The 23,992-nt window shown below is 44.7% G+C and overlaps 1 protein-coding gene across 2 annotated transcripts in view; it reads right to left on the minus strand.

Moving 5' to 3' along the window:
• SHISA9 (shisa family member 9) overlaps positions 1–23,992 on the minus strand; it is a 355,175-nt gene that overhangs the window by 5,484 nt on the left and 325,699 nt on the right. Inside the window, exons 3-4 of one of the 2 annotated variants that reach the window (XM_027526542.1) lie at positions 23,467–23,622; positions 16,096–16,143 (exon numbers count right to left, since the gene is read on the minus strand). In XM_027526542.1, coding sequence (XP_027382343.1) covers positions 16,096–16,143; positions 23,467–23,622 — 204 coding nt within the window. The remainder of the gene's footprint in view (positions 1–16,095; positions 16,144–23,466; positions 23,623–23,992) is intronic. The other variant, XM_027526543.1, reaches the window with a different exon arrangement.

Consider the following 23,992-nt stretch of genomic DNA (forward strand, 5'->3'; position numbering starts at 1 on the left):
TACCATCAGCATCTGCATCAGGAAACTGGCTTCAATAAAAAGGCTATTTTATAGGTTTGTTTAGTGGGTTAAGTGATATGACATATGCAATGTGCTTAGATGTTGGTCACCATTATTATCATCATTGTTATGAATAATTATAATTTCCCATGTAACTTTCTAACAAGCATTTCTTCATATTTTTATGAATCATTAACAAAGAGCATTCTAATACCTATTTAGAGTGAGGTATTTCAGTGAGCAGAACTACAAAAATCAATCAATTGTCCTATTGATGAACATTCAAGTGGTGCCAACATTTTGCTAATATAAATGAGGCTGAAATGAGAATTTTCTAGACCAAAGCTCTCTTTGTATTTAGAATTTTGAAAGGAAAATCATTCTTAAAATATCTTTCAATCTATATCAGATGATGGAAAACTATAGCCCATAGATCAATCTAGCTCCCACCAGTTTTTGTAAATAGTTTTACTGGAATCATCCCCAGACCCATTCTGTTACCTACTGTCTGTGGTCTTTTGCTCTGCAGTAGTAGATTTGAGTACTTGTGACAGAGACTGCATAGGTTACATAGCCTGAAATAGTTACTATCCAGCCCTGAGATGAGTTATCTGAAGTAGAATTACTTGGCCAAAGGGCACAAACATTATTAAGGCCCTTCATACATATTGACATCTATGCTACAAAAGAAGTATACCAATGTCCACTTCATTCATTACACTTTAGAGCACTGAATGACTGTTTATTTTTTGGTTGTTTCTTCCTTCCTTCCCTTCTTCCTTCTTTCCTTTCCTTCTCTCTCAATTTATTTAATAAATTTCTGAGACTTTTACATTTTATTTTCTCTCACAATTCTTTTATTAGGAGAGCCTCTATACCTTTAAAATTACCGTGTTAGCAATAAACTTTTGAACTTACATCTCCCAGGAGCCCAGAAAAATGTGCTGCTCTTTTATTCACACTTCTAACATCTCATACTGTTCCATGTATGACTGTATGTAAATTCTTGGAGCTCATTGCCCTTCTACGTTTATTTTCTCATTTGATCCTTTCAACAAGTACAAGAGGTGGTAGAGATGGGGATTATGATGTCTGCTTGACAGACTAGGAAACTTTCAAGCTAAGGCATGTGAAATTATTTAACTGAGGTTACTCACAACTAGTGACTGTGCCAAAATAGAACCTAATTCCAATAGATGCTATTTGATGCCTTTGGAAGGCTGCAGAGGGAAAGGTTTGCTTTCAGGACTGAACAGATAAACATGCCCCCCTGCCCCCCTCTGCATCTGTAGCAGAAAGCACTCATTGAGCTCTTTCCTAGTAGGTGCAGCCTGTACTTAAATTCCTCAGCACAATGCCCCAAGAAGCCACATGTTAATTTCTAGGCTCAATACAGTTTAGGTTGGGTTTCTGTCCATGTTTAATACAAACATCCCTGCATAATGCAATCTTTCAAGAGAATGCTCCTCTCCTCCTTGAATTCTAGAGCTGCATACAGACACAGAATATCAATGCCAAAAGGAACCATGGGATAGCTACTGACATGGGAATGAGTTATTTAAGTTAATAGTAAAACTGCTGTCTTCTAGAGGAAAGTTCTGGGTTTCCGGTGCCATAATGTCCCAACAGAAGAATGCTCTGACACCATCTCCTTGGACTTCAAAATTCAGGTATCCAGTTATCTTCAGGACAGAGTCACTGGCATCTCCCACTCGAGGTGGCCAAGCCTGAATACACTAACACCACTCAGTCTGTTCTTCAGGTTCTTCCTTCCGTCGAGAGTGGGAACACCAACTCTTTGGTTACTCAAGCCAGGAATACAGGAGCAGGTGCTGATGTCATCTTCCTCTTCTCCCCAGCACAACTGCTAACCCACAGGTCCTTCCAGCTGTATCTACCAAATGTTCCTCTAGCCTATGCAGCCAAAGGCATATTTCTAAATGTAAAATTGACCATCTACCAAAACCTCTCCAAGCAACTTTGTTTAGTCACTCATCAAATAGGCATGGGCCAGGTGACAGACACTGGAAATATAAGGGAGAATCAGAAAAAGACAAAGTCCCTGACCTCATGGAGTGGATATTCTGCTAGGGAGGATGGAAAGTAACCAAACAATCCCACAAATTACATCAAAGTAGAAATATGATAAGTGTTGTGAACTGTCAAGTCTTTTGAGTATTTATAATAAGGTCTCTGAGCTGGTCAGAGAACCAGAAGTTGGAGCTGACATGCTTCACCCTTCATTTACACCAGATGCTCTGATATTCATCTTTCAAGACTAAGCTAAGGTGCCCTTTCCTGATTCCCCCAGCTCCCTCAGCAACCCCTGCTCTCTCTATCATAGCACTGACTGTGCTGTTTTATAATTTTCCATTTTCACATCTATTTGCTCTCACTAGACTGTGAGTGCTTTGAGAGCAGAAACCTTATCTTTCCATCAATGTGGCTCAGTGGTTCTCCATGCTGGCAGTGCATGGGAATCACATGGGAGAACTTTTAGAGCATTCACTTCTTCTTTTCCAATTTCAGATCATATCAGATCAGTCACTCAGTCATGTCCGACTCTTTGTGACCCCATGAATCGCAGCATGCCAGGCCTCCCTGTCCATCACCAACTCCCGGAGTTCACCCAGACTCACGTCCATCGAGTCAGTGATGCCATCCAGCCATCTCATCCTCTGTCGTCCCTTTCTCCTCCTGCCCCCAATCCCTCCCAGCATCAGAGTCTTTTCCAATGAGTCAACTCCTCGCATGAGGTGGCCAAAGTACTGGACTTTCAGCTTTATCATCATTCCTTCCAAAGAAATCCCAAAGCTGATCTCCTTCAGAATGGACTGGTTGGATCTCCTTGCAGTCCAAGGGACTCTCAAGAGTCTTCTCCAACACCACAGTTCAAAAGCATCAGGTTCCTTTTAATTCTTTTTCTTGTCTGATTGCTGTGGCTAGGACTCACAATATTATGTTGAATAAAAGTGGCAAGAGTGGGCATCCTTGTCCTGTTCCTGATTTTAGCAGAAATGCTTTCAGCTTTTCACCACTGAATATGACGTTAGCTGTGGTTTGTCATTTATGGTTTTTATTATGTTGAGATATGTTCCCTCTATGCCCACTTTCTGGAGAGTTTTTGTCATAAATGGATGTTGAGTTTTATCAAAAGCTTTTTTTTTTTTTTTCCCATCACTGACTCAATGGACATGAGTTTGAGCAAACTCCGGGAATTGGTGATGGACAGGGAAGCCTCACGTGCTGCAGTCCATGGGGTCGCAAAGAGTCAGACACAACTGAGCAACTGACCTGAACTGATTTAGATGACCTTGTGGATTTTATTCTTCAGTTTGTTAATGTGATGTATCACATTGATTGATTTGCAGATACTGAAAAATCTTTGCATCCCTGAGATAAATCCCACTTGATCATGGTGTATGATTTTTATGGAATTACAGATTCCTGGATCCCTCCCCCAAACAATTTCATCAGAATCTCTGAAGGCGTGGTCCAGGCATTTTTTTTTCAAGCCTCCCTGGATGATTCTAATATACAGCCCAAGTTGAGAACCACAGATACAGCCCTGGTATCTAGCATGCTGTCTGTACAAATGTTTTTTTTTTTTTTTTTTAATTAAAAAAGAAGTGATTACCCACTTTATTTTTCTTATCTCCAGCTGCCTCCCAGCTCAAGCACCCCTCCTTCATATAAAGTTTGACAAAGTCATATCCCTCCATGATAGGTCATTCTCCAGGGCATGTGTCACAGCTGCCTTTCTACATTTATTTATTCAGTTCATTCATTATTGTCTAATTCTTCCACTAGAGTTTCAAGAAAGAGAGCCTGGGTCTGATTTTTGCCCACCATTGTATAAGCAATGTCCAACCTAGTTCTTAACAGACATTAGATACGCAATAAATATTCAGTGAATAAATTATGATCAAAATGCAAAGCACAGGTAATATCAGGACAACAGTAGGAGTGGAAGTTCTTTTCCCTCTTCTAGTCTCTTGCTAAAAGTCTCACCCACCATTGTTCTGCACCCCCAGCATCATTCAGAACCATTTATCCCCATATTCCTCTTTCCAACCAATGGACTAGTCTAAGGTCAGCTCAGATCAAGGGATGCATTTAAGGCTTCCTATTTCTGACAAACCCAGGAAACTGATTATGAAGCGGGTGTGCCAATAAATTGGCAAGTTGGTATCCTCTCAAAAAGTTCTAGATAAAAAAAGAAAGAAGGCTGAGCACCAAAGAATTGATGCCTTCAAACTGTGGGGCTAAAGAAGACTCCTGAGAGTCCCCTTGGATTGCAAGGAAATCAAAGTAGTCAGTCCTGAAGGAAATCAACCCTGGATATTCGTTGAAAGGACTGATGCTAAAGCTGAAGCTCCAATATTTGGCCACCTGCTGTGAAGAGCTGACCCACTGGAAAAGACCCTGATGCTGGGAGGGATTGGGGGCAGGAGGAGAACCATACATCAGAGGATGAAATGGTTGGATGGCATCACTGACTCAACAGACATGAGTTTGAGCAAACTCTGGGAGATAGTGAAGGACAGTGAAGCCTGGCATGCTGTGGTTCATGGTGTTGCAAAGAGTCAGACACAACTTAATAACTGAACAACAAAAATAGTCGTAGAGGCAACTCTTGCCATATTAGTGCTGGTGTGAGAAGTAGCCCCGACTAAGAAATCATGGAGTCCCACATGGAGAACCTGCATCCTTCTCCACACTCAGCCCTGAATAGGTTTCTTGGGGAACTTGGCATTGGGAAGCCCCTGAGCTCTGAAAATGTTTGGTACATGGTGCAAAAGTGGGACAGAAAAGTCTGTAGGCTTTGGAATCAGAACCTGAGTATATGAGATGTTGGTAATTTCAACCTCTTATATTGCCATTTCTTTTGGTGTAAAATGAGGATAAAATAAGTAATCTGAGGTTTATTGTTAGGAATAAATTATATGAGACATAGAAGCTATATAGCATAATTCTGAAAGAGAGTAACTATTCAAGACATCTATTTTGTCTGTCTTCTGGTTTATGAAGGAGGAGGCACTGGATTCCATCCAACATTTACTGAGCACTCTGTGCCAGACATCCTGCTAAGCACAAAGGAAGCAGTCATCCCAACCAACCATCCTTCCTTCCTTCCTTTCTTCTTTCCCTCTTTGCTTCCTTCCACCGGCCGTGTATGATGGGTGCCTAGTTGTCATTATGAGATGACATAAGAAGGGGCCTTTTCCACTTGGGATGAGGGGCTGGCTAGGGAATGCATCCTTGTGGATGCTCTATTAGGTGGCATCTGAAGGTAAAAAGTAGCAGAAACAGCACCCAGGAGAAGGCACATAGGGTGTATTGCAAAAGTAGCTGTAATACTTTGCAATTTCTTCCAGTAGGAAGTAGAGTCTATTTCCCCACCTTTGGAATATGACCTGACCTTGTGATTGGCTTTAATCAGTAGACTGTAGCAGAAATGATGTCACACACATCCCAAATCTGTGCTTTTAGAAGTTCTACTGCTTCTGCTATCAGGCTCTTGGAACCCTGCTTCCAAGTGCAAAAAGAACCCAGGTTAGCCTCCTGAAAGATGATAAACCTGCATTCCAGTTGCCCACGTTCACCCAGCCAACAGCAGCCTGGTACCTGCCAGATACCAAGTGAGGCCATCCTAGACCATTAGCCCACCTGCCATTAGCCATACAGATACCAAACAGCCATTAGCCCACCTGCCAGTTGATCACAGATACCAAGAAGGCCTGGACAAGAACAGCCAAGCCAGCCCAAACCAGAATAACTGCCCAGCTAACCCAGGACCACAAACTGTATAAACAGTTTTTATGTTAAGCCACTAAGTTTGGGGGTAATTTGTTATACAGCAGTAGATAACTGATACAGAACAACATTTACAAAAGCCCTGAGGTGGGAAGTAGTATGGTAGTTTCAAAAACTGAAAGGATATCTATGTAATAAAGTGAAGAAAACAAGGGGTTAGCAGATCATCTAATGTTCTGTAGGGAGGATTCTACTACTCACATCTATTGTCTGATACCCTTCCTTCACAAGACTCAGAGGTGTTTTCTACAAGTGCAGAGCAAGTACAGACTTGCTGCCTCGGGTGTGAAACTGTCCTTCAAAGAGTTATTTTCAAGGTTATGTCAACAAGGATGTGGTTGGTGGTTACGTGGATGAACTGTTCCCACAGTCAGAAAATGCAATTTTTGTGGAATCCTCTTTCTCATCCCCTCTGATTTAGGTATCAAGGACAGGAAGAAATGCTTACCTGGCCACTCTCAGCTTTGTGCATTATGGTCCCTGTCTTAGTATATTAAAAAGCTACTTGTGAAAGAAATCACAGATTCATTGAGCAGCTTTGTAAGCCCCGTTAGTAAATGCATTAACCTAATCATCTCGGGTACCTCGTGGGCAGATGGCTAACAAGCCGACCAGGAAACAGATGTGTGAGGCTTTCAACAACACTGGTCCTCTCCGTTTTGATTTTTCTTCATTTAAAGAGATGAAGAAAGAATGAAAAAGGTGCTTTCCTTCCAATAAGCCTAATTGCCTTGAAGGAACCAAGGCTATAAAATTAAACTGTACCTTCCTCCATCTGTCTCTCTCTTAATTAGCAGCAGACACTGGTACAGGTGCTGGGTGGGATGGAGCTTTGCCTCCGTGGAGATGGAGAGAGTCAAGGTAATAACCAGTTTTCAAAACAAGCTACATAGCTGAGGGTCTCAGCAGGTGGCCTCCCACCTACCTTCTTTCCTTGGGACAAAGGCATCTTAAGGAGAGGTTCCCACAGCTCTTTCTCAGTTGGTGTTCATCTTGGGTCTCAGGTGATGGATTTCACCTGGTAAGCAATGTCCCAACCTAGGCTTTCACTAATTCCCCACATATCCCTATCTTTGGTCCAAGAATATAGCGAAATAAGCTTCCCATCACATTTACAAATCAAATCCAAAGGATTTGCGTGACTTGGTCTGCCTGACCTGACCCCTGGCTGTTGGTCCACCCTCATCCTTCCCACACTTGCTATGACCTCACTTAGCGTACTGGTTTCCCAAGGCTGCCACAGCAAGCTGCCACAAACTAGGCAACTCCAAACAACAGAAATGGACTCTTTCCTAGTTCTGGAGGCCAGGTGTCAGTGGGTCTGTGGTCCTTTTGCAGGCTCCAGTGAAGCATCCTTCCTTGTCTCTTCCAGCTTCCAGTGTTGGTGGTAATCCTGGCATTCTCTGCCTGTAGCAGCATCTCCTGTCTTTGCCTCTGACTTCACAGGGCTCTCCTCTGTGTGTGTGTCTATGTGCCCAACTTCCAATTTGTTCTGTTTCTCGAATACATCGTCCACACTGTGGAAGGTTTTGTGACCTGGGCTTCACAGAGATAGAAAGACTGGAGCTTCTGGGGCAGGAGAACCAGGTTGCTGCCCAGCTCCAAACCCCTGGCTGGAAACTTGCAGAGGCATGAACATTTTCTATCAGCCATAGCTCAGGGGAGCCAGGATGGAGGCAGGTTCAGGAGGCAGGGATTGGCTAAAGAGACTGCCTGGAGACAGCAGCAGGCTGTGCTAACGCACCTCCCTCCCAGCTCCCCCAGCAGTAACCTGTAATCTGACTAAGAGCTCACCTTTAGGTGTATACTCTGCCCCAGGTACCCAGATAGGGAATGGACATTTGTTAACCCACTTAATACTCTCAAGGGCTTCCCTGGTAGCTCAGATGGTAAAGAATCTGCCTACAGTGCAGTATGACTCAGGTTTGATCCCTGAGTTGTGAAGATCCCTTGGAGAAGGGACTGGCTACTCACTCCAGTATTGTTGCCTGGAGAATTCCATGGACAGAGGAGCCTGGCAGGCTATAGTCCATGGGGTTGCAAAGAGTTGGACACAACTGAGCGACTAACACTTGCACTTTCACACTCTCAATATCCTAATGAGATCGGTACTATTATTGGTCTCCTTTTACAAATGGGGAAACTGAAGCAACAGAGCTTTGGCAACGTGTCCAAGTGACAATGCTGGGATCTGAATCCAGGGAACCTGGCTGAATTCCAAGTATCTTGGAATTTATGAATCTGTGGCAACAACACTCACCACTATTTAGCCATCTGCCCACCTGATAGAAGAAACTCTTGTTTCCTTAACAAGTTTCTATCCACTAGAAAACATTTTCCCCAAACTCCAAAGAAGATGGAGGGGAGAGTGAAAATTACACAGAGAAAACACTTTTCTTGATTCCTCCTCACAAAACACTAGGGATTGAGATATACATGTAAAGCTTGTTCACACAAGGTGATATCAAAATGTCACAACTGGAAACCTCATGAAGTCTCAAATTTTCCCTGAAGGCAAGATCTGTTTGCTGCTTTCTTCCTTAAAGTGGGACAGGAGAAAGGGAGCTGGGGTGTCATAAGACTGCCTGCCAGGTCGTCTGCACTCAGCCGGCTACTGCATTAAAGAGTACGGGTCTCACCTCCTCTGAGATGCACTGGCATTGGCTGGAGTGCTGGCCAGCCACCAACCACAAGTGGTTTCCTGTTGCAGAGCTGGGTCAGGTAACATGCTATATGCTTCTCATAGAACTGGGAGGAGCCTGAAGCTTCATCATTGCTCCAGCCAGGCACACCCAGGTGCTTTAGACGAATCATCTCATTTAATTGGCTCCCTGCCCCACCCCGAGCCAATGAGGTAGATGTGGTCGCCTGGGTGTTTCATGCTACATCACACTGATTCTCTCCATGACAATGTGGAGAGATCCCATTCTGAGATATTCACCAATATTCTTTTCCCTCTGCTTCCACTCTCCCCTCCCCACCACTCAGAGGGCAGAGATCACTTTTGATGGTGACAAAGGGTTCCTAGTGTTGCTTCTGAATTCTACAATGAGATTTCACAGTAGAGTCTTGGAGGGTGAGATTTCAGCAATAAGATCTGAGAGGGCTGAGAAAGAAAGAAAGATTAGTGAGATTGAGAGCCTGGAGGATTCAGCGCATCAGGTTTATACAGCAGATAGCAGAGTTTGAAAGAATGTACCCTTGCTTTTTGTAACTGTACACTCTTCTTTACAATACAGTAGAAAGAACATGAACTTGGAAAGCACACGGACCTGAGTTCAAATCTCAATGTATAAGCTGGAGGCCTTCAGAAAGTTACCTAAGTTCCTCAAAGCTTCCCCAATAAAACTGAAAATAAAATAACAATGCTGGGTGACTTTCACTGTTATATGGCAGAAACCAACACAGCATTGTAAAGTAATTATCCTCCGATAAAAAAAATAACAATGCCTGCCTATGTGGTGGAGGGTTAGGGTATTCAAGAGCATCGTGTGAACTATACTGTATAATGTGAAGTACTAATGTCCTTGCTTCACGGTAGGTATTCATTAGACAGTAGCCACTATTGCTTCATTGTCAAAAAATAAAAAGAATATAAAATGAGGATAAGAAGACCTACTCCGCAGAGTGCCGCAGAGAAGTAAACAAGACGAGGCATGAAAACACAAACCACTATGCATGGTGCACAGGAGGACTCCTTAAATGTATACCCCACATGAGACAATATTGTAAATACTGCTACTTGTCTCCCAGAACTCTTCTGCCATTTTCTCCTGGGCACATGGCCACCCGGTCCTAGATTTCCCCAGCCTTCTTAGAAGCTAACCTTGGACATGCGGCTGATCTCTCACCAATGGAATGTTAGCAGAAGTGATGTGTTCAATTTCCACTTCACATTACTCACTTAAAAGAAAACTGGTTGTCCTATCTCCCCCTTCCCATAGGCGATGACAACAACTCACTCTAACAGTGCAGACAAGGATAATACAGTAGAGGGTCTGCAGAGCAACAATGTTGCAGGAACCTGGGTCCCTGAGTGACAGCTTGGAGTACATAGCCCTACCAGTCTGAACCACTTCCTTTGGGGCTATGACATGAAACAGACATATTTCTTTCTTTTAAGCCACTGTATTTAGGGGGCCTTTTGGTTCACTAGGACAGTACTGACCTTTTATTTATATAGGGATGTTTTCTTGGTCTCTACATTATTTCTCTCCATCATAAGCTGAATTAGAAAATAAAAGGGGAAACAGTTCATGTTAAAAAAAAAAACACCCAGGTATTTCTCTCTGCAGTAAAGCTACAGAGGCTTCTGGGGCTGTCTCAGCAGGCAGAAATAGAAAGGCAGGGGAAAAAAAGCCCAGCTTCCCAGGCAGAAGAGAGCCAGGAAGAAGATGGAAAGATTTGTCTTTATGGCAAATCAGCCCCATTTTACCTGGTTCTGGGCCTCGCTGCAGAGATACAAGGAGGGAAAATCACATTTGAACCAGTTTCTAATGAAACCCGGGACTCCTGGCTGTTCCTATAGGGCTGTACATCTTTCCTGAAGCCTTATCCCTCCAAGAGAGAAAACTGGAGATGGGAGAACAGGAGGCTGGCCCTTTATATTTCTGCCCTGAGAGCTCCCATGTGGAGGTCCTGCTACCTTTGTTGAGAGGGTTCTGAAATAGTTCCTGGCTTGGGCTTTGTACCAAAGTTGTCCACCTGCACCATTGGCCCCCTGGTTGTGGCTGCAGGGAGCTCTCTGTGAATGTCTTGCTGCCAACGGACCTATGAAACCTCAAGCCCTCTGTCTCTTCCCTTAGGCAGCCCTGCTGAACAGTCACTACTTTCTGAAAGGCTACTGAACAAAGACGGATGGCCTCACTGTCCATCCATGGCTGACCACAGCATCCCCTGTCTTGAAAGGTCCTAGACGGAAACTGTGAACTCATTCACTGCCTTTCATCCTGCTCCATAGATGGAGATATTTCTTTTTAGAAATTCATCACTTGGTTTGTCTTGTGAGCAACCTCCCAGCTGGTGAAATTTTACACATCTGGTGATTTTTTAAAGGGAGGAAATAAAGGTTAATTCTCTTTAATCCTACCTACCTCCTTCCAGTGTACTTCTAAAGGGCCATCTCAGAGTAGATGATAAGATTTGGTACCCTGTGTTAGATGAATACATGAAGGACCTCCATTCTTCCCTGTTCCCTACATCCATATTCTTTTTATGTGACCTTGAAATTCACCCCCCAAAAGAAGGATCCCGTTTCCTCACCACTGGATTCCAAGTTCATCCATGTGACTGATGAAGGTGAGCAGGCATGACACACACAGAAGCCTGAAAAGTGCTTTTTGGCATTTGGCTGCTCTTTTGCACCTTTATCCCCCAAATGAGAACATGTCTGCGCTACCCTCTCTGAGGTTGAAAGACAGGTGGAGCAGAACCAAGTCACCCCAGTCTTTCCAGCTGAAACTAGCCTACATTAGCCAACATTCAGGCAACCCCCAGGTATATGGGTGAACTCAGCTGAGATTAGAAGAACCTCCTGCATCAACATAAACATCAACATCACTGGCACTTAGACCCCGACCCCAATAAGTGCTGAGCTAAATAATTTTAAGGCATGAGATTTGAGGTTGCTTGTTATGCAGCATTAGTATAACAATGGCTAACTGATACAAATACCAATCATTCACTCACCCTACTCCCAGGAAGAGCCCCATTTCACAGATGGGGATCCATGTTGCCTCTACTCTAAATCCATGTGGTTTGGATGACACACCCCTCCACTCCTTACCCCCAACCATTCTCCAGTGATGACAAATAACCCATTTCATTGCCCTCACCATAACAATTTGTTCAGAGGTGAGTGGTCACATGAGGTAGTCAGTCAGAGTAAAGGTAGTCAGAGTAAAGCCTGGGATCTTTACTTATGGAGACAGAGGGGCAAATGAGATCAAGGATCCCTGCCTTCCACTTATAGGAGAAGCAACCAGAACTGGGGGCTCCACATGACAGGCAACAGAATAGAAGCAGCGCTGGATCTAAACACAGGCGTCCTGGCTTCCACCTGGTTGATTTTTCTGCTATTTCCCACGGCCTCTTCAGAAAAGACAAGATTCCCCTCAAATGCAATGCCCAACTCCATTTAATAATTTATTAATAAAATGTATGTTGTGTGTCTACTATATGCCAGGGCCACCATGCAAGATTTGGGGGAATTTAGCATGAATGGCATCTACCCAGCTTAGCCTCAGTACGTACATGCTTCAGTCATGTCCAACTCTTTGAGACCCTATGCAGTGTAGCCAGCCAGGCTCCTCTGTCCATGGGATTCTCCAGGCAAGAATACTGGAGTGGGTTGCCATGCCCTCCTCCAGGGGACCTTCCCAACTCAGGGATCAAACTCGTGTCTCTTGTGTCTCGTACACTGGCAGGCGTTTTGTTTGTTTGTTTGTTTTTACCACTAGAGCCACCTGGGAAGTCCTTAGCCTCAGAAGGACACACTCAGACTAGTACCCGGGGCTGGGTACTCGGACCTCTAGCAGTTGACCACTAGGGGGAGACTTGCCTGGAAAACGTCAGGTATTAAAAAACAAATACAGTAATGCAAGGTGGGCTACCACAGCGGCTCAGCAGTCCAAGAATCTGCCTGCAACGCAGGAGCCACAGGAGATGCGAGTTTGATTCCTGGATCAGGAAGATCCCCTGTAGGAGGGCAACCCACTCCAGTACTCTTCCCTGGGAAATCCCATGGACAGAGGAGCCTGGCGGGCTATAGAGGATAGGGTTACAAAAAGTCAGACACGACTGAAGAGACTGAGTACGCACATATGCCCACAGTGCAAACTGATAAGATCTGTCTTGCCATTTCCTAGCAGATAGGATGGGAGAAGGCAATGGCACCCCACTCCAGTACTCTTGCCTGGAAAATCCCATGGACAGAGGAGCCTGGAAGGCTGCAGTCCATGGGGTCACTAAGAGTCAGACACAACTGAGTGACTTCCCTTTCACTTTTCACTTTCATGCACTGGAGAAGGAAATGGCAACCCACCCTAGTGTTCTTGCCTGGAGAATCCCAGGGACGGGGGAGCCTGGTGAGCTGCTGTCTATGGGGTCGCACAGAGTCGGACATGACTGAAGCAACTTAGCAGCAGCAGTAGCAACAGATAGGATTCCCCTCCAAAATCAGTTAGAGTCAACGCAAGTGGAAGCAGGACACTTGGATTTTCAGGGACCTTGTCCTCTCTCCTTCTCAGCTACTACTTCTTTATCCAACCTCCCCTGGACACAGTCATCCCTCACTTGGTGTTTGTAAAGTGGGTTCACAGCAACAATCACACTCTGGATGTTAAGACATGAACTGGCTTTACTGATAGAAAAGAGATCAGATGTCAAAAGTGTTTGAGGGAGTAGTGCAGTAGTTAAGAATCTGCCTTCCAAGGCAGAGGACACAGATTCGATTCCTGGTTAGGGAACTAAGATTCCACATGCCACAGGGCAACTACTAAGCCACACACCACAACTAAGACCCAATACAGCCAAATAAATAAATACATTTTTTAAAGTGTTTGGGAAATGATGGATTTTACAGAGTTTAATAGTTTCTTTACCATGAGATTTTTCAGAATTTTAATTTGCTCAGCTGATAATATTAGTATTAATAATACATGTTACTATGACATGTGTTTTCACTTTCAACACACCAGGCACTGTGACATGTATTGCACATGTTATCTCATCTTATCCTTACAACAACCTTAGAAGGGAGGTGATAGTGATGTGGCCACCTTGTAGATTAGAAATGAGGGGCTCAGAGAGGTTGAATGACTTGGAGAAAGTAAAAAGATAGGGCTATGAATGGAGCCCAGGTGTGTCTGAAGCTAAGCCCATTATGTCCTGCTTATACCTCCCTTTCAAGAAGCTGGCGTGCGTGCTCTGTCAGTCACTAAGTCGTGTCTGACTCTTCATGACTCCACGGACTGTAGCCTGCCGGACTCCTCTGTCCATGGCATTTCCCAGGCAAGAATACTGGAGTGGGTTACCACTTCCTTCTCCAAGGGATCTTTCTGACCCAGGAATCGAACCCACATCTCCTGCATTGGCAGGTGGGTTCTCTACCACTGAGCCACTGAGGAAATTCTCAAGAAGCTGACAGGTGTACAAACCCCACACCTTAGGCAGACTGAGGGTCTGGAGGTTGAGTAGAAAACAACAGGGGAAGACCAGTGACCCCAGAGGCCCCCTCTCTGGAACCTCTTTTCTTCTCCCCTGATAAAGAAGAATAAATAAAGGTGCATTTAGAAGGACAGGTGGATTTAGCCTGGTTGGAGTAGAAAAATAGCCTCTAAGCTCTTGCTTCTGACCCAATCTGAAATATTTTCTAAATACATCCGACAATAACAGGCTGGTATCAGGACACGGATGCTGTCACGGGCATCGTAATGGCTTTGTTTTTCACCAAGGAAGGAAAAAAATAGTTTATGCCTCAAATTAGCAGGTCTGTCATGTTCCAAATTGTTTGCATTTCTAAAAATGGACGTTGACATGTGAATAGTTATTATCTAATACAAGACCTAAAAATCTGCCTCTCTCAAGGCAACGACTGGGTGATCAAGGGATTCTCATTAGACACGAGGGTCTAAAGCTCTCTCTGTCTCCCAATTCTGGAATAAGGGGCTGCCCTCTCCATTCCCCCCTCTTTGCTGAGGCTGCTTATGAGCCTCTGGGATTCTGGTCAAACTACCCTATTCAGAACTCTCAAGCCACAGAAAGATGTTTGGAGATCCAATCAAAGCGTCTTAGGGGCTTAGTTTCCCAGCAAGATTTCTCTAGTGCAGTGGTTTTAAAAGTATGGTCCCCAGACCAGCAGCATTAGCATCACCTTGGAACCAGTTAGCAATTCAGCTCCTCAGGCCACACTCAAGGTCTAGTGAACGAGATGCTCCAGGATGGTGTCCAGGAAGCAGATTTCAACATCCCTCCAGGGGATGCTGATACGTGCTCAAGGGGTTCAAAGGTGAGGACCATGGGTCAGCCCACAGCTCCCTCCCCTCCTCTCACACGCATTCTACAGTCTCTTCATTATCCCTCCACTCCATTTTCTTCTCTTCATCCTCTACCACCCCAGTTCAGGGCACTGCCCACCTGGATGACTATAAGAGCTTCCCGGTGGGTGGTCCCAACTTCAATCCACCGTCCCCTGATCCAGTCTCCAGTTGGAAACCAGAACTGTCTTTCGAGAAGGCAAAATGGCCCTACCAGTACCTTACCTACATCCCTGCAATATCTTCTAACATCTCCCAGTTCAAGGTCACTAAAAAGTTTGAGCTCCATCTGCTTGGGTCAGCTATACCTTGCCAACCACCAAATTCAACCAAGCACAAGGAGTGAAGAAAGAAGAGAACTGAATTTCCGGCCTGTTCTGGAAAAGACCTACTCCCACCACACCCCAGTGGGAAATAACTAAATATTAGAGCTAGGCAGACATGGGTTCAAATTTCAGCTCCATCTCTTAGTAGCTAGCTGACTTTAGATAAGCGAGACTTAGACTCGATCAGACACCCAGGTCCTTATTAATAAAGAGGATTAACAGACGGGAAGGACAACACACATATGGCTGGGTCATCAGAGAATTCAATGATGCAATGATATCAAGGGCCTGGCCCTCTGTCCGGCACGTAGCAGGGGGTGAATAAATTATAACCACCACCTGCCTCTGTCAGCCAGCTAGTTAACACACAGACTCAAGTGGCCTAACTCCTAAACTCTCAGCTCATCGTGATAGCCAGGAGAGTTAAAAGGAGCATCTGTTCCCCAAAAGGCGAGTCAATCCCAAGACCCAAGGCCAGCAATCTGTTTATCATTCCCTCAAAAGTTGTTTTCCCCCTGCATTAAATCACCTTATGTTTTGCCATTTGCCTGTGCAGCTTTCTGAGAGGAAAAAAAAAAAAAAAAACATTTCCTGGATGTCTTACCTGGGATGGCTTCTGATAGCAACATTTTCCTTCAGGCAATGAATATCAGGAAGCGAAGAGGAGCACACTTTTTAGCAACAGCCTGGAGACACGCCACCCCAGGTGCACGCGCGCGCGCACACACACACACACACAACACCTACACACACACAACACCTACACACTGGAACTCAGACAGACTTGCAGATCCAGCCAACATGGACACACGTGTGCACTGGGTCACACACAGAGAGTGGGACGCTCTATGCCTTCATGGATCAACGCCAAATCCAACAACACCTAGACAAAAGAGCTAGAAAAAACCGTACGGTACCTTTCGGTGACTTAAGTGTCGCCACTGTCCAGTCACCCTCAGAACTTCCTAAAAAATAACAATGGAGAGATGCTGATCTGTTCACCAGCTACCCACGTGCACGGTGCCCTCACACCCAGATTCTGCTGTTGGCATCTCAGACGCAGCCTTTAAGTTTGTGTGTGTGTGGGTGGGGGGGGGGGGGGAGGCAGGTCTCAGGGGACTCAGGGAACAAGGCGGGGGAGTGAACGCACAACTGTGATTATGTGAACACTTCTCTCTGCAAGGTCCTGAAGCATGATCGAGATAACGCCCAACACAGGATCAAAAAAGGTTCCCCTTGAAAAAGCCTAGATGTATTCAGAGAGAGACAGACAATTCTTAGGTGGTGAATCTGGCTCTCAATTTCCACCTTCTAAGAAAGAAGGCAAAGTTTTAGTTACAAGAAGTCACAGTGGCTAATAACAACGCTCTGTGGTCAAGAGAGAACTCTGGATCCTCTTCTACTGCAATCCCCTGCTAAAAGGGAGTCAGGGGGTGCATCGTTAGCTCCATATTCAAGATTGGGGCAGGCTAGGCTCTGCCGACTGTGACTTTAAATGCTAGGCAGCAGACCAGGTGGGGTGGAGACCACCCTACCCCAGTGCCCACCACACAATCTGTGTTTGCAAAACACTGTTGAATGAATGAATGAATTCAAGGTTCTCCACGGAGTCACTCTTCCTAAGGTAAGAAAGCTCCCCTTAATGCAAAAGGGAGCAAGCTTGTTATGTGAGAATCCCTAATGCCTGGAACTTTGATTGTAAATCAGTTTCTCCAGATTGAATTCCGTTTCGGATGTACTGGCTGAACCCTGGGGGAAATCTCACAGGATAGCAGGAGCCCACAGTGTAACCCTTTTCGTAAAGGATGGTGAGAAAGGCTCCGGCTACGCCTTACCCAGGTCCTCCACAGATCTTCTCTGTACTACGGAATTTTGCTCAAAGCGGGGCAAACCTGCGCGCGTGCCCGGGCCGCAGCCTCTGCCCATTGGCTGGCGGCCTGACTAATCAGCGTGCGCAACTAGCTCCCGTTTGCTTTCTTAGGAAGCTACCTGGAAAAACCAAGTCCTCAACGTTTCTGCACAATTTCCAGAGATATATCCGGCTGCCAGCTGGGAGGAGATGCAGGGAACAGTCTGTGATCTGAATGATTACAGAGCACAGATCCGGGCCCATTTAAGTATTTCTGGTTGGCCTCCCCAGGCGTGCCAAAGGACACTCAAATTGCCACGTTCCCCCTGCGGATATGAACTCTACACGCTCATCACTCACAACAGTCGGGAAATTGGAGTGACAGGCGAAGAGTGACGAAGTTAAAATTAAGCGGGATCTGCCCGGGATGCCCTGAATGTTTCTTCTCCCTCTGAACCAGGATCACTGACATCTGGAAATAGTGATGTAGCCCTAGATCTTCCGGTGTGGGTGGACACGAGCCTGACACAGTCACTGAGTCACTAATTCCAAGGAAGCCATTTGCCCCCAAGTCAAATACATCACTGCCTTGAAGGCAGGAAACACACGGTAGACATCCCTGTCTCCACTCCCCAGGACAGGGCTGCACTCTGGTGAGGCAGTAACACGGTTTGTTTATTAAATCCAGTGCTAATAAGGGAACTTAATAAGATGGTACAGAAGCTACCAAATGTATACTTTAAGTCCCCTTTTGTGTTTGGTGACACAAGCACAAAATTGATTCTCACAAAAAGTGAGAATTAGTTAAACATTTGTTGGGTGAAAAATTAAATGCCTACGTAAAGAGGATGGGCCTTAGGCATTGGGAGGAAGAGAACATGAGGGAACTTTCTGAGAGAGGAAAATATTTCTTATCCTTCCTGGGATGTTGATGACTCTAGCATATGTATATTTCAATAACCACACTATTATAAAATTATGATCCGAGTCTTTTACTATACATATTAAATTATACCTCAACTATAACATACCTTAAATGTGTTATACCTCAATCATACTAGCATAATGAGAAAATTTTTACCTCCAAGCAAACAAATGAAAGAAAAATAATTAACACCTTAGTAAGTCTTCCCGGACAAAAGAGGAGAATGAACCTCTTCAATCTTCTTCTTTTTTTTTTGGCCTGGTAAGATCCTTCTGGTGCCAGAAACTGCTCTGTGGGAGAGAGCATCATTTCATGGGAAGAAGAAGACCTGATTCAGGCTACCCCAGATATGACTCTTGGCTCTTCAGGTGTTACTTTGGAAAAATTACTCAACTATACTGAGCCTCAGTTTCCCCATATTTTGACCTTGGCACTGATACCTCCCCCAGAGGCGTACAATTTGGGGATCCAGTGATGCTAGCTCCCTTTCTTCCATATCAACAACAACAAAAACTAGTAGAGGTTAATTCAAAGTTCAGGGGTTTATGCATCACTTAAGGTCTTTATACATGATTCCTACAGAAAGAGTAAAAAAGAATCCCTAAGTGCATTGTTGCTGTGGTTTTAAAAAGTGCTATTGGAAAACTGTAACAAGCTTCTGGGAACACAGTCCACAGACTGTTAAAGAGTAACAGAGAAAATATTTTCTTATTAAATTCTGGAATTTAAAAAGAAAACACTACCTTTTATCAATAATGCTGGTACATTTTGTCTCTTTTACTCACTGGACAGCTAGGTTGCCCAAAAGCACCTAAAGGGCACGTGGTCAAGAACCATTAGTAGCTGAGGATTTCAACTCTCAAGACACTCTGAGGAAAAACGAGACCTGGGGCCACTGGTGCTAAATGCCAATGTGCAGGCAATTTTCCATTTTCCAGAGCCCCTCAGGAGTTACATAAAAAAGTGGTCTTTTCCCAGTTTTGGAGGCAGGAAACAACCAACTCTGAACCATCAGGTGACCCTTAGGGATATTTTCACAGCTGTCTTTGTAAACATTGACCAATGAAGAACCATAAAGTGGGTCCTCATATTGTCACCACCGGGGCACAGGGTGGGGGCTGGGGTGCAGGCCAGATGATGTGTGTGCTTAACTGAATTGTCAAAAGGTTACAGTTTGGCTCAGTCTAGAACAACACACACTTCTTGACTTTTGGTAGCAAACACTTTGAAACTGTTTAACCTCACATTCTTGACTGAATAAGGAAAGTTAATTGAGTGAAACAGAATCTTTCTTTGACGGATTATGGGAGTCATGGGTCTGGGCACATGGACCTTCATTGTCCAGGCTATCAATGGGGAGAGTGAAGAGGTTTGGGCTGCCTCTTATCTGGCATGAACTGTGCTACGTGGTGCTAGGTCCTTGGATACACCAATGAAAGGACAGACTTGGTTCCTGACTCAGTGGGACTTACAATTGAGGGACACTAGATTAAACAATTGGAGAATGAATGAATGATTTGGACAAATAATTATTCAATTCCATCACTCCTTCTTGTACAGAGTACAGTGAGGTTTCAGTTCAGTTCAGTCACTCAGTCATATCCGACTCTTTGTGACTCCATGGACTTCAGCACACCAGTGAGGTTTAGGGCTCCCCTCATAGCTCAGTTGGTAAAGAATCCACCTGCAATGCAGGAGACCCCAGTTCAATTCCTGCATTGGGAAGATTGCCTGAAGAAGGGATAGGCTACCCACTCCAGTATTCTTGGGCTTCCCTTGTGACTCAGCTGGTAAAGAATCCACCTGCAATGTGGGAGACCTGGGTTCGATCCCTGGGTTGGGAAGATCCCCTGGAGAAGGGAAAGGCAACCCACTCCAGTATTCTGGCCTGGAGAATTCCATGGACTGTACAGTCTATGGGGTTGCAAAGAGTCAGACACAACTGAGCGACTTTCACTTCTTTCACTTCAGGGAGGTTTAGCCTCTTACATTTCCCTAGTGTGTGCTAATATTTTACAATAACTGGGCAGGGAACGTCCTGGGAGCAGAGACCATTCTGCAGCCACATGGTATACAGGACGGGATGTTACATTCCCAAATCCCTGAATCACAGAGAGAAAGGAATTCTGTTTAAACATGAATGAGTGTGATTTCAACAAGCAAACAACAATAAATAAAATATAAGATTGCTGTTTTTGTTTAGTCACTAAATAATATTTGACTCTTTGTGACCCTATGGACTGTAGCCTGCCTGGCTCCTCTATCCCTGGGATTTTCCCAGAAAGAATACTGGAGTGGGTTGCCATTTCCTCCTGCAGAGGATCTTCCTGACCCAGTGTTCTAACCCATGTCTCCTGCATTGGCAGGAGAATTCTTTACCACTAAGCCACCAGGAAAGCCCATAATATAAGGTAAAATAAAAATAAAATAAAAAATAAGGGAAGGCCTGTTTTGGAAGAATTTATCTCAGGAACTACCAACAGTTCCCATTCTGAGTTGGTAGTGAATGAATGAGACATATTTCATGGCCCACGGGTATTCTAATAACTAAAATGAGTAGAATTGTTTTGTTTTCTAATTTAAAAATCATAATGGAGTTTGGAAACTACAGCGTTAAACTTCTTCATTTTTCACACAAAGAAGCTGAGGCCAGGGGATTTCAGTGACCAAAACCCCCTTGAGGTTCTGAATATTAAGGCCTCCAAGAGAACACCGATTTTCCAGAAATATTTTTGAACTTGGCAGTTAACCCTAAAGGCTGTCCAAGCCTCTCCTTATTGACTGAATTGAATTTTGTAGGAAATGAATCTGGTTATCAGTCACTGCAGAACTTTCCACAGCAAACCATTTTTTAAACAACTCTCCTGGGTGGTAATGATTTTGTTAATGAAATGCATTTCATCCTTCACACCACAGTCACATTATGCCTTAATAAAGAACCCTCGAAAGAACATTTATTATGGGATTTGCATTTCATTTGGGCAGGCAGACTCTGGACTCCTGGGTAACCCACTGGGCAGGCAGTCACTCAGTCTGCCCCACACTAGACCTCACAAGACCATCTGTGACTCAGATAAAGCCTGTGAACTCCTATAATAGAAAAGAAGGGCAGTGAAGAAGAGGGCCACATTAGTCATATCCAGGATTGAGAAGGGTTCTTTATCTGAGATCCTTCAGAGTTTTTAGAAGATATAGGGGTGCTCCCTTCCAACTAAGCTATTCTTGGGTTGGGCGTCAAAGATAAATTCATTCATTCATTCAGCAAACGTTTCAGGAGTTCCTGCTTTGTAGGAGAAAAGGTTACTCAAGGAATGTTGAATAAACTTTCAGACTGCAAATTTAATTCCAAGTGCACTGCAAACATTTGCTGTACCAAGGAGCCCTGTGTCAAGCCTGGACAGAATCAAGGAACTCTGCTGGAAGATCCGTTTATGATTTATCCAAGAGCTACAGGGTGCTGAGGGGGAAGGAAACACAGGCCCCAAGTGAAGAAATGAGTTGTCTGGGGTAATGGGACCTGTTCAAAAGGAAAAAGATGCCTGGGTGGGATTTTTTTAATGTCAAAAGAAGAATCAAATATAACAGCAGATGCTAGTCATCACCTAAATGCAAGACTCAAGAAACGGAGGTAGACCACCGAGTAGTGCATGAAGGCTTCTGCAGGTACATTGGCACAGATGCCAAGACTTCTTCTCTCCTAGACAACAGCCCTCATCCCTCCCGTGTAATATCTGAGTCTATTTGAACATGCTTAGGATGTATGTGCTATACAAATATGCAATATGGAATAGAGAGAATCTACGGACACTGCTGGGCTTCCCTGGTGGCTCAGATGGTAAAGAACCCACCTGCAATTCAGGAGACCCAGGTTCAATCTTGAAGATCCCCTGGAAAAAGGAATGGCAACTCACTCCAGTATTCTTGCCTGGAGAATTCCATGGACAGGGGAATCTGGTGGGCTACAGTCCATGGGGTCTCAAAGGGTGGGACATGACTGAGTGATTAACACTTTCACTTCATGGTCACAGATGTAGATAAGGATTGAGTTGGGTGGAGAAATTCAACAGGAAACATGGGGTGCTGGTATGTGAGAGCTTATGAGGCTTGGGATTTAGGAAGCACAAGCTGTACCCTCAGAATTATAAGCACCCCTCAAACCCTCTTCAAAAGGTTCCATTCGGAAGTCCTAGGATATTAGGGAATATAAATTCCTATAGATAGATTTCTAAGCTCCAAGTTTGGGCCTGACTGTCTGCAGGGCACCAATATGCTTGTTTTTTGAGTCTGATGTCCGTAGACCATAGTTATGACAGCAGCCTAGCCACGTGATCGTGTCTTTGCTTTAGTTTCTGTCCTTTATGTGTATTGGAATTAGGATATTTCATACTAGAATTGATCAGCTCTATCTCATCTTCAAAGAGGAGCTTGGCAGAAGAGGGGGAAGATAGAATGAGAAGCTGATAATAAAAGAAAGCACATGGTCTGGGTGTCTTCTGTCTGCCCCAAGGCTTGACTTTGCTGTGAGTGCTGCTTCCATCCTATAGAAAGTGGCCATGAGTCATTTGTTCAGGAGTCTGGGTCATCATCAAGGTCACCGTCACACTCCCTCATGTATGAATCAGAGGAACGGACTGAACCCCCACCCCAGGGCTGTGGGAAGGGAGTGGCAAGAACACAGGCTCTGGAGTGATAAAAACACAAGCTCAAACTGCCCACAGGCTGCTTGACTTAGGGCAAGTTAAATTAACCTCCTCAGTCTCAATTTTCCTAATCTGAAAGCTGGGGCAATATTTATGCCTTCCTTTTTGGATCATTATGAGAAAGTGAGGCAATGCTCTATAAGAACACCAATGCAATGTCCCAGACTTGATAAGAATGCAGATAACAGGAGCTCCAGGCTGTCCGTTCAACCTGGAAATATTTACACCTGGAAACCAGAAGCTGCCTGAGATAGGAATGTGCAGGCTTATCGACTTCTCCAAGGGAGGCTACACTGGGTAAATGGTGAGAGTCTTTCACTAAAGGGCAGGACGTTCAAAGACCAGTGCCCTGGATCCTATGTCCAGGTTCCCTGAGGATTCACTAGGGCAGATGTTCGATGGTGAAGGGGCTGAGGTATCCACGGGATCAAATGAGTATCCACGGGATCAAATAAGTATCCATGTTCTCCTCTTCCCCCATCCACCCTGCCCCACACAGCAAGGTAGGACTTGACCTGGAGCTGAGACAAAACAGCTAGGGGCCTCTGGTCTTTAGTAACCATGTCCCAGGTACAGAGATCCAGAATATATTAGAGAGAGAGAATGAGACAGAGAGAAACAAAGAAAAGGGAGAAAGAGATGCTGGATGGATAGAAGATACATGGTAGATGGATAGGTGATGGATAATAGAAAGATGATGGATGATAGACAGATGAGAGAGATCAGAAAGAGGAGTAGAAAAAAGTTAGAGATAAGGAAATGTAGAAGGAACGGAAAAGTACAGGATAGAGAGAAGAAACCAAATGGTGCTCACCGACTGCCTTCAAGGAGGCGTACTTGTTGAGCTCTTTGCCAGGTGGCTGCTGTTCATAAGGGTTGGAGATCTGGCCCAGGCTGGGATAGGAATGCGGGTGGCCCATCTGCTGGAGCAACGGGGAGGTGGGCACTGCGTTGTTCATCTGGGTTGTGTCTGGAAGGGAAGAGAACAGAAGGAGATGGTCATCAACGGGGCAAGAACTTCTACCCACCCTCACCATCACCACACCCCTCGAGACCAAAACTCCTCACCCTCTAGGGACAGGAGAGTGAGGGCAGCCAAGGATGGGCAGGAATAATGGCATCAGTCAGCTTTGCAATCGTCATTAGCGAGCAGCTGAGGATGGATGGGGAAGAGCACAGATGCACCTAGAACATTTCCGTTTTCCCCAATTAAACGTAAGTCCTATCATTGCAGGGGATACTCTTGTGATTGAAGCAATATATGTATAAACGGATGACCAACTTCAGTAACAGCCGAAGAAATGCAAGTCAGAACAATGGAAGGCCACTCCTCTGCCAAG

Source organism: Bos indicus x Bos taurus, chromosome 25, assembly GCF_003369695.1.
Source record: "Bos indicus x Bos taurus breed Angus x Brahman F1 hybrid chromosome 25, Bos_hybrid_MaternalHap_v2.0, whole genome shotgun sequence".
Lineage (NCBI taxonomy): Eukaryota > Metazoa > Chordata > Mammalia > Artiodactyla > Bovidae > Bos > Bos indicus x Bos taurus.